The 15,118-nt window shown below is 46.6% G+C and overlaps 1 protein-coding gene across 1 annotated transcript in view; it reads left to right on the forward strand.

Moving 5' to 3' along the window:
* The window catches only part of COL16A1 (collagen, type XVI, alpha 1), a 213,974-nt gene that overhangs the window by 189,068 nt on the left and 9,788 nt on the right, over nucleotides 1-15,118 (forward strand). Inside the window, exons 59-67 of the mRNA XM_015408105.1 lie at nucleotides 111-155; nucleotides 659-703; nucleotides 1,678-1,731; nucleotides 8,174-8,227; nucleotides 10,882-10,932; nucleotides 12,305-12,394; nucleotides 13,587-13,622; nucleotides 14,410-14,454; nucleotides 14,544-14,732. Of these exons, the coding sequence (XP_015263591.1) occupies nucleotides 111-155; nucleotides 659-703; nucleotides 1,678-1,731; nucleotides 8,174-8,227; nucleotides 10,882-10,932; nucleotides 12,305-12,394; nucleotides 13,587-13,622; nucleotides 14,410-14,454; nucleotides 14,544-14,732 (609 nt within the window). The remainder of the gene's footprint in view (nucleotides 1-110; nucleotides 156-658; nucleotides 704-1,677; nucleotides 1,732-8,173; nucleotides 8,228-10,881; nucleotides 10,933-12,304; nucleotides 12,395-13,586; nucleotides 13,623-14,409; nucleotides 14,455-14,543; nucleotides 14,733-15,118) is intronic.

Raw genomic sequence — 15,118 nt, forward strand, 5'->3', positions numbered from 1 at the left:
TGGAGCATGCAAGAAGCTGTACCTCTTTGATAGCTTAACCCATGCAGCTAAAACCTTAGATTTCCTCAGGCAACTATCCATCAGTGGCATTAACTATTTGCATTCCATAGGGTGACCCTGGGACCCCAGGACCCCCAGGAATGATGGGACCGCCGGTAAGTTGTGGGTCACCCCAGAGCTGTGGGAGGTAGGGATTCTTGGCTTCTCTCCAGGGGTCATTTCGTAGAAAAAGAGCTAGGGGGACTCATTAGCATAACTCATTAGCATATGCCACACCCCTGACATCACCGGAAGTGTGTCCTCCCCACAGCCGGCGGCAACCTCCAGCGTGCACCAGTAGGGAGCTCCAGGCCCCGCCCTCCCGCCCCTCACCCGGGGGGGATGGCGTCCCCCCGCGTCCCCCCCCAAATGACCCCTGCTTCTCTCCCTGGTCAAGTCCAACCGTGCACCTTCCTGGAGCCTCCCATTCTTACTGAAGGGATTCTGCTTTTTGACCAGCTTTTATAGGTGTGACTTTGCAAGCCACGGGGGCTTTTGTTTTTTGGTCCATTGGCAACTCCAAAGAGAAGTAGAGCAGCAGCTATGGGCCTTGGGCTTCATTGGTCAGAACCAGCCTCCAGGATATTAAAATTCTCTGTCTTGTTTTTCTTCCCTTCAGGGCTTCAAAGGGAAGACAGGCCATCCAGGCCTTCCAGGGCAAAAGGTGAGATTTGGTCTTTGGCTGCAAGGTCATGGATCCCAAGGAACTTGCAAGGAGGGAATTAAAAAAATATATATCAACCCCCTATGAAAATTGATAGCTTCAGGGTTCTGTCTTTCACTGATTCTGTCCATGCTTGTATCAGCATCTCAACAAGATGTTTCTAGCTGGAATCGAAAAAGGGAAAAATCAAAGCAGATGGAGGCTAAAAGCCATCACTCTTATTTACACCACTCATTGATTCTTTCATTGTAATGAAAAACACAGCAGTGGAGATCTAAGAACCACTTAGGAGCCTTCACAAATCACAGGTTTATTCCAAGGATAGTGGGAAGGTTCAATAGCAGGTTCCAGTGCCCAGGTTCACACATCCATTTCCCATCGCTTGGTTTATACCAGGGTTGCTTCTCAGTCTCTTGGTGGCTGTGGCATTCAGGGAAGGTTTGTGTGTGTGAATTGACTGTCACCAACATAGCCAGAGCTGGCGTGAGAATTTTTGATGCCCTAGGTACCCAAGAACCCTCGAAGAAGTTGGGCAACCTAGGTTTTTTTTTAACAGCAGAATACATGTACTTTGCAAATTCCCTTACAGCAGGGAAGGGGTGAAGCTCATGCAGAGCACCTGCTTTGCATGCAAAAGGTCCCAAGTTTGATCCTTGGCATCTCCCCAGAGAAATGATCTCAGGCAGCAGGTTCTGCAGAAAACCTCTCTGCCAGAGAGTTTTGTACCTTTAAAACACACAGCAAACTAAGCTAGATGAACCTCTGACTGGGGCAGGAGGAGGGGGGAGGCTTTACATTTCACTCATCCCGTTGCACAGAGCATCAGAAGCACAGAGAGAGAGAGATGTGCCAACCACTTAGTGCTGATCATGTTCTACTGGACAGAATGGGCCAATGATGCCATGCCTTCCCTCCTGGTCTTTTGTGTCATGCTTTGTGGAACAAATAAAAACCATGTGTGTTTGATTTTCTAGGGTGATTGTGGCCAATCAGGGCCCCCAGGGAGTCCTGGCCGGACTGGGGCTGAGGTGAGTTACCAGAACACTATTTGGAATGAACTGCCCCTTGAGGCTTGCTTGATGCCTGCTTTGCACTCTCTTAGGAGCCAGGCCAAAGGATTTCTTTGGACACAGGCTTTTAACTGGGTGGGGTTGCAGTTTTTTAAAGCTTTGTGGTCTGCTTCTAGCCTGAGGATTGTTTTATGGATATCATTTCAGGCTGATCAATGTTTGTTTTATGCTGTTTTTATGCCCTTGGCCTGTTTTATGATTTTTTAAAATCATTCTTTTATATTTTATGAGCTTCCTAAAGCAAGTTTCTGGAGAAGAAGATCTATACATTTTCTTACAGCAGAGTGGTGTAGTGGTGAAGAGTGGTGGACTCTAATCTGGGGGACTGGGTTTGATTCCCCACTGCTCCAGATGAAGCCTGCTGGGTGACCTTGGGCCAGTCACAGTTCTCTCAGAACCCTCTCAGCCCCACCTACCTCACAAGGCGTCTGTTGTGGGGAGGGGAAGGGAAGGGAAATTGTAAGCTGCTTTTGAGACTCTTTAAGTAGGGTTGCCAAACACCAGGTGATGACTGGAGATCTCCTGCTACTACAAGGTGGACTCTATAGCATTATACCCTGCGGAGGTCCCTCCCCTCCCCAAACTCCACCCTCCTCAGGCTCCATGCCCCAAATCTCTGGGTATTTCCCAACCCCGAACTGGCAACCCTATCCTTAAGGCAGAGAAAAGCAGGGCATTAAAAAAAAACCCACCCCAGTCTTCAAATACATGCACAAGATTGCATTATTTTTAGTTTGGACTCAGTGTCCAGTTAGCCCCCAAACAGGACTCACTACTCTAAAACGGGGGGGGGGGTTAGTTGTTGTATGTGGCGGGTGTTGAGGTTAACTGGTGTAGTTAGTCCAGTTCCCACTTTACCAGGTTACTCAGCTTACAAAGCTACACAGCGCCACATTGCAAGTTTAACAGAGAAATACTTCTCTCTTTATTTAAGAAGAACACTTTTGGATAGGAAAGAGTAGAGAAAGGATAGAGCTAGCTAAGGATGAAACCCTTACTAGCTGAGGATGAAAGCAGATGGTGAGAGGGCCATCTGCTTCATGGTTCCAAGAGAGGACAGCATGTCATGTCTCTTGGTGCCTGCAGGGAGAAGGGGGAGCTTCGTTTGAGACAGTGAATAGAAAGAAGGAAATTGTCCCTGAGAATACAATCTGCATTTCAAAGGGGACAGTGGCAGAAGAGTAAACACAGGAAGGGAAGGTCAGTGTGACCATCTAGCTATGTAGTCTTCTCTTGCCATGAAGTCTGGAGACTGAGGCAGGGATATTGCACCTGGAACTTCCAACAATGGGAACACCATCATATTTAAAACCAGGCCCTGTCTTTCGGAGCGATCCCAAGCACTTCTTCTCAGGAGTAATCCCATTTTATTCAATGGCACTTAATCTCAGGAGAGTGGGTTTAGGATTGCAGCTGAAGTCAGCAAGGCCAAGAAATAGGATGCAAGGTGGAGCTGCAGAGATGGGGGGAGTAAGGGCTTTGCAGACAGTAAGGATGTGGCCATGGAGATGAAAGGGTGTGGCTGAGCAGAGGGGAGTGGCCTCTATTCACAACACATGGATTTCATGGTCCATGGTGCTGGAACTGGCCAGGCTGCTGAGGGAGGGGCAAAACCAAGGGGACAGGTTTAGACTTTGATAGTGTCTGAGCACTTAGCTGTTCTTTTCTCCAGAGCAAACGAAAGAAAGGGATTCACTCCAGCAGAGGGGAAGACAATTGGGGATGTTCTTTGTCCAGCCCCTTCTGTACCAGCCTGTTCCATGCATAGTGAGTAGGGTCCTCTGCAGAATCAGTCAATTTATTACGGTCATAGACCAGCAAACAATACAATAAGAGGCAAGTAAATAACTGGTAAAAGAACAGTAAAATAATAAAATATAACAACATCTAAAATTATAAACAGGAATCTAAAAAGTTTAAAATACAGAAATGGTAAAAATTAATATTAAGATCAAAGGTTAAAAATAAATCTAAGCCTATCCATACTTCTTTATCTCTTTCCTAGTTCGGTATGCCAACCAACCAAATTTGGCAACCATCCTAGTCAGTTTTTAATTATTACCCGCCAGCATAATTGACAAAAGTATCCTCCTAATGCGACCTGGGTAGGGGTTAATAGGCTCAACCAGAACTTCCCTGATGTTATGATATAAACTACAATAGAAAATTACATGTTCCAATGTTTCATCAGGTCCCATCCCACATATACAACTTTTCCTCAGTGATCTAGTAAATCTGGCCTCCAGTATAGCTGGAGAAAGGCTTTATGTCTCAAAAGGGTAAAAATTATTCTATAATTACAGATACCTAAATATTTGATGTAAGGTCTCAAAGTTATCTTGTTAAGTGTACTTACATCAAATACAGGGTTCCTAATCCTGCTCACATCCATGTGTTGTTCACCGTCTAATATTCTTTGTTTTAGGACTGATCTAGCCTGAGCACATCTCAAGGACAGTATAAATTGATTAGCGAAACCATAATAAACCAGTTTATCCTCTGTCTGTTTCCACCATGAAGGAACAAAGCTATCTTGCATCATAGTCCTCTGCAGAAACATTGGCTCACAGTGCAAAAAGCATGGGGGCAAGGTTCCCAAGGGAAGAGGGAAGAGTCACTACTAGCCCATCTGACTTCTAGGTCTGTCCAAATCAGTGCATGAAAATATGCCTGATAAGTAATGTTAAGGGATGAGCCCTTCACTGCCAGCCAGCAATAAAATGTATTCCTTGAAAAGATGGATTCTGAACAGATAGCCCTGTACATCTCCTGCAGTCAAAACCCCAGGTCGAATCTACATGTGTGTTTCTTGCCGGTTTCCTGACATTTTTGCTCCCGTCCCCCAACAAACTGTCTACATTTCCATCCGGTTTCATGCTGGCAGTGCGCCAGTATCAAAATCAGTGTCTGCATATGTTTCCCGCCCTCTGGTAGCGACTCCATTGTCATAACCGCACTGCACTGGTTTAAATGAATGCTGTTCTTTGCTGCTCTAACCCCTCCTTTCCGGTTTCATTGCACTGTCAACCTAATGCAGACATTTTTGAGTCATTGCTCTGCTAATTCTTAAATAATTCCAACAGGTGGCGCACAAAAGGTGGTAACACGTGGTTCGATTCCAACAGTAATCTTTTTTCTTTTTACTAGCTAGCCCCCAAAATAATTTTTTTAATTTTATCTTGTTTTGAAGCTTTTATTTCTTGACCCCTTTTACAGACTGACTGAACATTTTTAAGTTCACTACTGGTGCAGTAAGAGCTTACATTTCTCAAAATGTTTAAATCCAGAAATGGTGTTTCTAATTTTATTCCCGCTTGGCTCTATTTCCTCAGAGCTATGTACCAGCCCTCAAATCCTATTTCCCAAAACTTATCTATCTGCTTTCAAACCATTTATTTTCTTGACCCCCCACTTTATGGGACATTTTTAAGTTCACCGGGGGGGGGGGGGGGTTTTTTGGACACAGTCAACAGCTTTTTAGAGTAAAAGCTTGCATTTGGCTCAAAAAGTTGCAATTCCTGCCTTGTAGTCATGGCATTTCTCATTTTTAAGTTCACAGGGGTAAAAATGACAGACCCTAGGAGTAACAGAAGTATTTTGGGAATGGAATGATAGGCTCCAGAGTGGAATGACAGCCACTGGGGGTAGCAGGAGTGTTCAGGGACTGGAATGAGAGACCACGGAGTGGAATGACAGCCCCTGGGGGGGGGTAGAAGGAGTGTTCTAGAACTAGAATGACAGGCCCCAGAGTGGAATGACAACCCCCGGGGGTAGCAGGAGTGTTCTTTGAGTAGAATGAGAGATCATGGAGTGGAATGACAGTCCCTGGGGGTAGCAGGAGTGTTCTGGAACTGAAATGACAGGTCCCAGAGTGGAATGACAGCCCCCGGGGGTAGCAGGAGTGTTCTGGAACTGGAATGACAGGCCCCAGAGTGGAATGACAGCCCCTGGGGGTACCAGGAGTGTTGTTTGACTTGGATGAGAGATCACAGAGTGGAATGACAGTCCCTGGGGGTAGCAGGAGTGTTCTGGGACTGGAATGACTGGCCCCAGAGTGGAATGACAACCCCTGGGGGTAGCAGGAGTGTTCTGGAACTGAAATGACAGGTCCCAGGGTGGAATGACAGCCCCCGGGGGTAGCAGGAGTGTTCTGGAACTGGAATGACAGGCCCCAGAGTGGAATGACAGCCCCTGGGGGTACCAGGAGTGTTCTTTGACTTGGATGAGAGATCACGAAATGGAATGACAGCCCCTGGGGGTAGCAGGAGTGTTCTGGGACTGGAATGACTGGCCCCAGAGTGGAATGACAACCCCTGGGAGTAGCAGCAGTGTTCTGGAACTGGAAAAACAGGTCCCAGAGTGGAATGACAGCCCCTCGGGGTAGCAGTTGTGTTCTGGGAGTGGAATGACAGGCTCAGTGGTGGAATGACAGCCCCTTGGACTAAGAGGAGTGTCCTGGGACTGGAATGCCAGGCCTATCATTACAGTCCCAGGACACATCTCCTACCCCCTGGGCTGTCATTCCACTCTGGAGCTGGTTATTCCAGTCCCAGAATATTCCTGCTAATACTCCTGTCATTCCACTCCATGGTCTCTCACAAGACTCCACAGCTTAGAGGGAGCATGGGGGGGGAGTTGTTAAAAAGCAAAGTTTCTTTCTGAAATGTGTGAGGTGTATCTTTACTGAGAGAGCAGCACAAGACAGCAGCTTCATCTCTAGGGGCCTCTACCCCCCCCCATCCAGCATCACCTGATCTCTCTCACAGGGCCAGACTGTCTGTGTCCAATTACAGCCCACTCCTGCCCTTCTTATGTTAAAAGGGCACATATTCCTCTTTTGGTCCATTGGAGTCACGTCAAATGACCATACATTCTAGGAGTCATAAATCAAAGCCATCTCTCAGCGGGGATCCACTTTGAATGTGTTTTTACAAAGCGTTGTGTCAGAATTCCAGAGATGCCCACAGGCTCAGAAAGGTTGGAGACTCTTGTTCTAGATATTGTACTCATGGCTCATCAAGTCTTGGAAAGCCAGTGTGGTGTAGTATTTGGATTGTTGGGATCTAGGAGACCCAGGCTGAAATCCCCACTCTGCCATGTAAGCTCGCTAAGTGACCTTGGGCTAGTGATGCACTCTCAGACTAACCTACCTTGCAGGGGTGTTGTGAGCATAAAATAGAGGACAGAAGAATTATGTGAGCCCCTTTGCTTACATTGGGGAGAAAGGTGGTATATAACTGAAGTAAATAAACTCAGGCTGCTGCCACACACACTAAGTAATCCACTTTAAATCCACTTTTAGTGCACTTTCAAAGTGGATTTTGCCAGTTCACACAGTAAAACTCCACTTTGAAAGTGCACTGAAAGTGGATTTAAAGTGGATTACTTAGCGTGTGTGGCAGCAGCCTAAGTTAGTTGTGGGGACTGACAAGATCTGATGCAAAACGAGAATCCATTCACACATTCTCCCATTTATGTGCCGAATGTGCAAAGGGGGAGAGGCGGTCTTGCAGATAAGAGGGACCAAAGCCATTAATAGCTTTGTATCTGATAGCCAATAGCTTAAATTAGAGTTACCAGATGTCCTCTTTTTAGAGGACAGGCAGGTCCTCTGTTTTTGGTGTCCGTGCTCCTTGGGGCTGTTTTTAAAAAAACTGATGAAAATGTCCTCTTTTTGGGTTGGAAGGTTAGGTGTAATCTAGTAGCAATTATCACAGTTTAAGTAGGGGGGTATTTAAAAGGAGATTTGTCATAGTCATCACTTCTTTGAAAGAAGTCAGTCAGGACGTATTATCTCCATTTGCAGCATTACATTATATGTGTGTTTGTGTGTATATAATGTAGTGCGGCTAACGGAGATAACAATTTATGCATTTGACGAAGTAGGCTCTGGCCATGGCAGATGTTGCGTGTATTCACATGCATACGTAGATGTGAATAGCAGGGCATGGGAGGTTGTCATTACAAATGAGAGGTTCAGCAACCCAAGAGGTAAGTGAGCTTCATTGCTATGCAGCACGTATTTGGAATCAAGATCAAACCAAATCAGAGTGGGTGCTGTAGTGAGAAACCACTCCTAGTCTGTATTGAACCCAAATCTAACATTATCAAATCTGCATACACATTCTAGCTCAACTGTTTCATGCTGGAGTCTCCTTTTGAAAGTTTCCTTTTCTAAAGCATGGTAACTATTAAGTCAGTTACTTGAATGTCCAGGGATGTTGTTTCCATTTCCAGCGTTCTATTATTCTTCCTTATAGAAACAATTGAGTTTGGCCAAAGTAAATGGAAGGAGGGGATGGTTAGCACCCAAGGGGCGCTAGTGAACAGAGAACTGTCTGTGCTCTGACTTTCCATCTTGTTCTTCATCTTTCTCTTCTTTCTTTTTTTTCCCATCCAGGGGGAGCCAGGTCCAGTGGGGCCTCAAGGTAGACCAGGTTCTCCTGGCCACGTTGTAAGTAAAAAATACTAGTCTGTGTTTTTAAGAGGGGTGGATTCTTTGTTGTGTTCTTAAGGCTGCCACAGAATCATGGCTCAGGCTGGATCTGGGTCCTTGCTTAAGGCAACGTAGGTGGTGTGCAGATTCTTGCAAGTCATTGTGCAAAAAGCCCACATAGTTAGCTGGCTTCTCTGTTCTGGTCCCTTCTCACTTTCCCTGACTCCAGTTATATTGTTTAATTAATGTACAATTGGAGCCAAAATGTGCACTGGGACTTTTTTCAAAAGCTACTTTAAAAAACAAAACACTGCTTGGCAAATGTAACCACTGTATCTAGGAAATATTCACAATTTGAGTAATATATTCCACTTGCAGACGTTGGCCTCAATTCCTCCCAAGTCAGCCTCCCATCCAAAGCAGTGGCAATTTGGTTGGTTATGTGGGTTTTAATGGGACTCCACCATGATTAACTTCAGCCAGAGTGGGGCCCTGAGATTTCTGTGGGTCAACTTTGGATAAGAAAGCTAGAGGTGGATCTTGGAGATCTGGCTGTTTGCATTCCAGCTTTTTGCTGTGGACTCTTTGTATGACCTGGCTCAAGTCTCCACTTCTGTCATCTGTGAAATACCAGCATCAAGGACCAACTTTGCAGGGATGTTGTGAAGATAAGCATAGTGGAGAGTGTGAAGCAGTTTGCTCATCAAAAGAGCTCTTTCAATGACAGTGTGCAGCTTTTAGCATGGAAATGCACTTAGACACACAAAATCCACCCTTCAAAAGTTGGGGCTGGGAAGGTGGGTTAACACAAATATTGATGTGTGACTAAGGGGCCAAAATCTTCTCCCTTCCTTCTCCACTCAGAATGCAAAAATCACAATACACAACATACAACTCAGGCTTAGCACCATCACTACCATCTCCCTGCGTGTTGTGGCTGCAAACAGAAAAGAGCACCCATGAGGCACAATACGTCTATCACAGTTGTGATACAAAGTGCTCCTGTTGTTCCCCAGTGAACATGAGGACTTTGTAATGTTTGGGTGGACCCTGATTTGGGTACTTTCATCCCCAGCCAGGCTCATTTCTGACACTAGAGCAGGGCTGGCAGAAAGTGCCTGAAACATGACGGAGGGAAGGAAGGGACAGGAAGGTGAAAGGAAGGGGTTAACTCTGGGTTTTAATGTAGGTTTTATGCTCTGCTTTTTTATTGGCTGGGTTTTTCCAGGGTGGTTAATTTTAATGATGTTACGTTTTTGTGGAGCAGCCTGATTAGCTCAGGGCTTGGAGCTCAGCAGAGTCAGCCACAGTCAGTCTTTGGATGGGAGACCACCAAAGAGGACCGGGCTTGCTATACAGAGGAAGGCATCGGCAAACATTCTCTTATTGTTTCTTGCCTGGAGCGCCCTGTGGACGCGGTTGCCATGAGTCAGTTGTGAATTGATGGCATGTTCTTCTATGTTTTTATGATTTGGGGTGGATCCCTCCATCCTCCCAAAAGCCTTCCTTTCCACCCAAGGAGACTTCATCTAACTTAAGCAATTTTTTGTCCAAGGGAAGGAGGAGCGCTCCTTAGGCTAATTATTATTAGTTGTATTAGTATAGTATTGCAGTGTTTGTAGAATAGCCAGGAGATCCTAAGATTGTTTGGCAGCCAGAAGTTCTAGCTCTTTTAGCATTATGCAGCACTAGGTGGTGAGCTAGACTTGTTTTTTTAAGGCAAGAGATGTTTCAGAGGTGGCTTGCCATTGCCTTCCTCTGGTATTCCTTGGAGGTCGCCCTTCCAAATACTAGCCAAGGCTGACCCTGTTTAGCTTCCAAGATTTGATGGGATTCGGCTAGCCTGGACTATTCAGGTCAGGGCACTCCTTAGGCTAAAAGGAAGCCTCAGACTTTGCTCAGTAGACAGTAGGGGTAAGATCCACCCCTTTATCTTGTTTTATTTTGTGAGCCATCTCTGGCAGGTTTCTGAAGAGGCAGCAATAAAGCTCTTCTCGTCTGTTCACCCCTGTTGTTAATGTATTATGACATAAATCCCCCGGTCCCTTTTGAAGGGCAAATGTTAGAGATAAGTGAACCACAGATCTGCTTTCTCTGTCAGATGGGGTGGACTGGGAAGTTTTAAAATGGCCCAGGAATGAGCCAGGTCACCCCTGCACGGCTGGCCATGCAACAGGGGCCGCTGGGCTCAGACCTAGCCAGTGGCAACAAAGGTGGTGGGTACGGAGCCACCCATAGCATCAGTGCCGGAGGAGGAGACAGGTGACCTGCATCCAGGTGGGGGCCCAATCTACCCCTACTGTCACATCTGCTCTGGACCTTATTCAGTGCATGATCTGACAGGGCTAATTGTCTGGGTTCTTGAAGCGGAACTTGGGCTCCCAGTGCCAAACTTTGCCATCCGCTGCTTGAGAATCTTTTACTGCTGACTCTTCATTATTTTGTTCGGTTTTACAGTTTGTTTTGGCTGATTTTTAATTGTGGCTTTCAGCTATTTTTAGGGGTTTGTGAGCTGTCTTGTGGGGCCTGGTTTGTAAGCCTAAAGGTTGAGGGAAAATTCATAAGTACAGAAATGAGGTTCCTTGCTTGCATGTTCACCAGTCATTCTGTGCCTGTGTAAAGTTCCTCTGTTGGCCCTTATTAAACGTCCTGTGTTTCCCAATCTCTTTCAGGGTCCTCCTGGAAGCCCTGGGCAGCCAGGCCCGGCTGGACTCACTGGAGTTGTGAGTATCTTATCTGCCACTCCTAGTCCTTTATTGGCAGTTGCTAGGCAAACGCTCAACCCCCAAAGCCTGACCTGCTCCGTCCAAGGAGAGATGGAGCCTTTTATTTGAATCTCCCCTGGGTCAAACTACATTTTGGCAAGTCACCACTGGGTTCCACAGAGCAGCTGCCAGGACTGTTATTTTAAAAAATCATCGGGAGCCCAATTTGGATTGGAACTGCAGCATGGGGGGAGAAGGGGCTCTGCCTTTTGCCTTGTACTGTTTTCCATAGCTGAAACTGCCCCAGAAGGCAGTAATTCACATAAGCTACAAAGGCCCCGTTCATACGAGCCCATTTGGGCCGGGAGCGGGACGGAACTGGGGCGGAGCAAACAGGCGCGATCTCACCTCAACATCTGGCGAGCGTGCCGTCTCCGTCCCTGATCCGTCCCAACGGCCCAAACTGCGCCGCAAAAAACAACCACCTCTCTAGGTGGTTGCATCCATTGGTGCGGCGCAGGCAGGGCTGTGGGATCGGCGGCGCGTCCTTGCGCCGCCGCATCCCGGCCCCCAGCCGTACTGCGCATGCCCGAGCATGCGCAGTTCGGCAGCCTCCCCCCTCCCCTCGGACTTTTCCTCCCCGGCATCTGAGCGTGCCGGGGAGTGCTGCGCCGCGGCTAGGGGATCCGTGGGATCCCGCCGCGGCGTATCAAGTTTGGAGCGGCTCTGAGTAGCCGCGTTTCAGCCGGCCCATGTGCCCGGGGCCAAAGTTAAGCAAATACCTTCCTGAGGGAACTGTTTCAGCTGAAGAAAACAACACCCCCACACATATACACACCACAGTTCTGGGCTGAATTGGGCTCCTGACGGTTTTTAAACAACATCCCCTGTAGGGAGTTTTCCAAACAAAATGGCTGCAGGGAGTGGCCAAAAAATATACCATGCAGTCTGACCCTCTGCTGGCTTCCTCAAAACACTCTGAATGAAATCATGCAGCTTTGGGAAAATGGGATGGAAACTTTCAGGCAGTTAGCACAACTTTTTTTCCTTATCTTGATTTTCAACCCAGTTGATGATCTCAATGTATTTGCATGAGATGAATTGACCTCAGGAAATGAGTGCATCCATATCATGACTTTACTTGATCCATCCTAAAATTATTTGGTGTTTGGTTTGGTTTTGCTGAGTTGTCACTTTGGAATCTTATTGCTATTATTCAGTTTGTTCCTCGTATTTCTTGAGTGGGTGGAGCTTGGAAGTCCACCATTTGAAACATCTACCCATCTAATCCTGAGGCACCACTGCTTTTGGAACCTGGAGATCTCTAGTTCCCTTTCCAGCCCCTTGTAGCAGAGGAAGTACATCTGACTCCTAAATCTTCTCTTCCCAGGGGCTGAAGGGTGAGAGGGGAGCATCTGGAGAAAGAGGCCTCAGTGGGATTCCAGGCCAGCCAGGGCCACCAGGCCACCCAGGACCACCGGTGAGTGTGCCATGTGGCAACAGGGATGCCTCCAGATCAACATCTTGAGCAAATGGAAAAGCTATTTTTGAAGAGGCAGTTTGGGAAAGTGAGGAGTCTTGTCAGTTTGGACTGGGTGACTGAGGTTCAGATTCATGGCCAACTAGGAACTTTGTTGGGTGGTTTCTTTTCTGCCTAACCAAGGGCCACACTATATATTCAGGTACCCATAAGGTACACTTTTATTATTTTTCATAATATATACTAACAAACATACTATATAACAAACATCCATTTACACACACAAAACATACAAAGAGATCAGTATATTTTCTTATAACTCTATTACCATATTTAAAGAATTTCTATAAGTTTGCTTAAGTTTCTGTATACTCTTATCTTTTTACCATAGTTTCTATTTAACTATAAAAGATTAATAATACCAAAAAATTTGTTACTTTAAGCTATGCATTTAAATTGTACCAATCATACAGTTTTTTCCACGTCTTTTGGAATGTTGGGTCTGTTGTCCCTCTCATCAACGATGACAATTTGTCATTTTCAGCCGTCTCCAAAAGTTTATTCACATATTCTTGCTTCTTTGGTGTTTCCATTTGTTTCCAATATTTTGCATATAATATTCTTGCTGCAGTAGATAGGTGTACTATCAAATATCTATCACCTTTATCAAACTCCTTTGGAAATATGTTAAGTAATAATATTTCAGGCAAAAATGGTATTTTAGTTCTCAGTATTTCTTGCATCATCTTGTGGACCCATCTCCAGTATCTCTTTGTTACATCACAAAGCCACCACATATGATAAAATGTACCTGTCTTATATTCAGGTTCTTAACACGTTTTTGCTACTTTATGTGGAGTATTCTGTGCATGTGGAGCAGCAGAAACAGGAAAATAACTCTGCCCCAGTGCTGTTTCTATGCAGGAAAATGGGGGGGGGAGCTTTTCCTCCCCCTGCAGCAGCATTCTAAGTCCATTAGAGCTCTCTTTTATTTTTTAAAAGTCATTCCCTGAATCCGGTATGTGGCTGCAGAGAACTGGAGCTGGGAACCCAAGCTGGGGAACCCAAACCCAAATTGTTAAAAACCTGAACATGCCGTTTGGCTCCAAGACAAGACAAAGAAAACCTTACAAACTTACCTTTACGGGCTTCTGAAATAAAAATGATGACATCTTCCTTTCTTGATTCCCAGGGTGAGCCAGGCACAGATGGACAAACGGGCAAAGAGGTAAGATGATTGGTACCTATCTGGTCTTCTCCAGGAGCAAATCCAGTTTTGGCCCAGCAGTGCAGAAAGGAGCTGTTGCACGTGATGCTCCCTTGACTTCCTAGTCTCGCCAGGGCTGGCAGGGGTGGAGAAAGTCTTCTGTAGGGAATGGAAAGGGACTCCCCTATCAAAAAGACTTTTTTATGATGGCCTAATCACATAAACTCCCTTAGAAACAAATAATGTTTATTTCTGCCACCAAAAAGACCCCTTAGACAGGATTCCTCCCTTCCTCTCTATAACATCCAGTACAACCTTCCTCATGTCCTGAGTGACACCATTACGAGGCGAGTGGGATGCTGTTGGGGGAAAATCCAAGAGGCCGGTATTTTAAATAGCCTGCAGTTCCACCCTTCTAGAAGGCTGAGTCTCTGTTAATAATGGGATTTCTCTTATTTCTGAGTGTTGGAGCTGCTTTGGTTGAGTCTGTTGCTTGGAGTCCAAGGGCATTCCAGCCCCTTCAACCCGTTTTGCCCACCCTCAGATGATGCTTAAGAAGCAACCTGTGTCCTGTAGGCAAACCAACCTTTGACTGGCCTACCGTTTCCATTGTCTATCAGGAATATTGGGACCCATTAATGTTCAGAGGTCAAAGGGCCCTTGAGTAGCAGCCCAACTGTTGGATTGGGCCCTACTGATAATTTGATTGGATGGCCATGATGCTGGCAATGGTATTGAATTAAAATTCTTGTGGGCTGCAGGGCATTATGGGGATTCACAGACTCCACTTCCCTTTGCTTCTTACCAGGGTCCATCTGGAAAACCAGGCCCCACTGGACCAGCTGGACAGAAGGTAAACAGAGAGGGATACGAGTTCCTCCCATTTGCCTCCTGTCAAGCACTGAGACCACATTGCCTTTTCTGCTTCCTTTTTTGTTTCAGGGTGAACCTGGATCTGCAGGGGAGAGAGGGTACCCTGGAGAGAAAGGCAGGTCTGGAATGCCTGGGGGGCCTGGGAAAAGTGGCCCCATGGGCCCCATTGGACCACGTGGCCCTGCTGGGGAGAGAGGACAGCCTGGCCCACCTGGTGCTTCAGGAAACCCCGGTAACCCTGGATTGCCTGGGACAATGGTAAGAGATGCAGTGGGGGGGTGTTATGTAGTGGGTAGCCGCATGGATGAACGACAGACAACGACGTGGTGCATAGCACGCTTTATTGGCACACAACAAGACATGCGGATAAACGGCCGGCAGGCCAACTATATACACACCTGGGGACTGCCCCTGGTCACCATTGGTGGGTTCAAATCTCCCGCCATGGATCCCATTGGTTCCCCAGTGGAGGGACTAGGATCCTAGTCCCCATTGTTGTTCCAGACTGAAGCTTGTGCATATGTGCTGACCTCCGGTGGCGGTCAGCGGACACTACACCCCTCCCCCCATAGTCCGGACCTTGCCCTATGAAACATAGTCTTTCAGGTACGCAGGGGGCTGTCGTACCCTTGCTGAGCGTCTGG

The sequence above is a fragment of the Gekko japonicus genome, unplaced genomic scaffold, assembly GCF_001447785.1.
Source record: "Gekko japonicus isolate JY-2015 unplaced genomic scaffold, Gekko_japonicus_V1.1 scaffold36, whole genome shotgun sequence".
Taxonomy (NCBI): Eukaryota; Metazoa; Chordata; class Lepidosauria; order Squamata; family Gekkonidae; genus Gekko; species Gekko japonicus.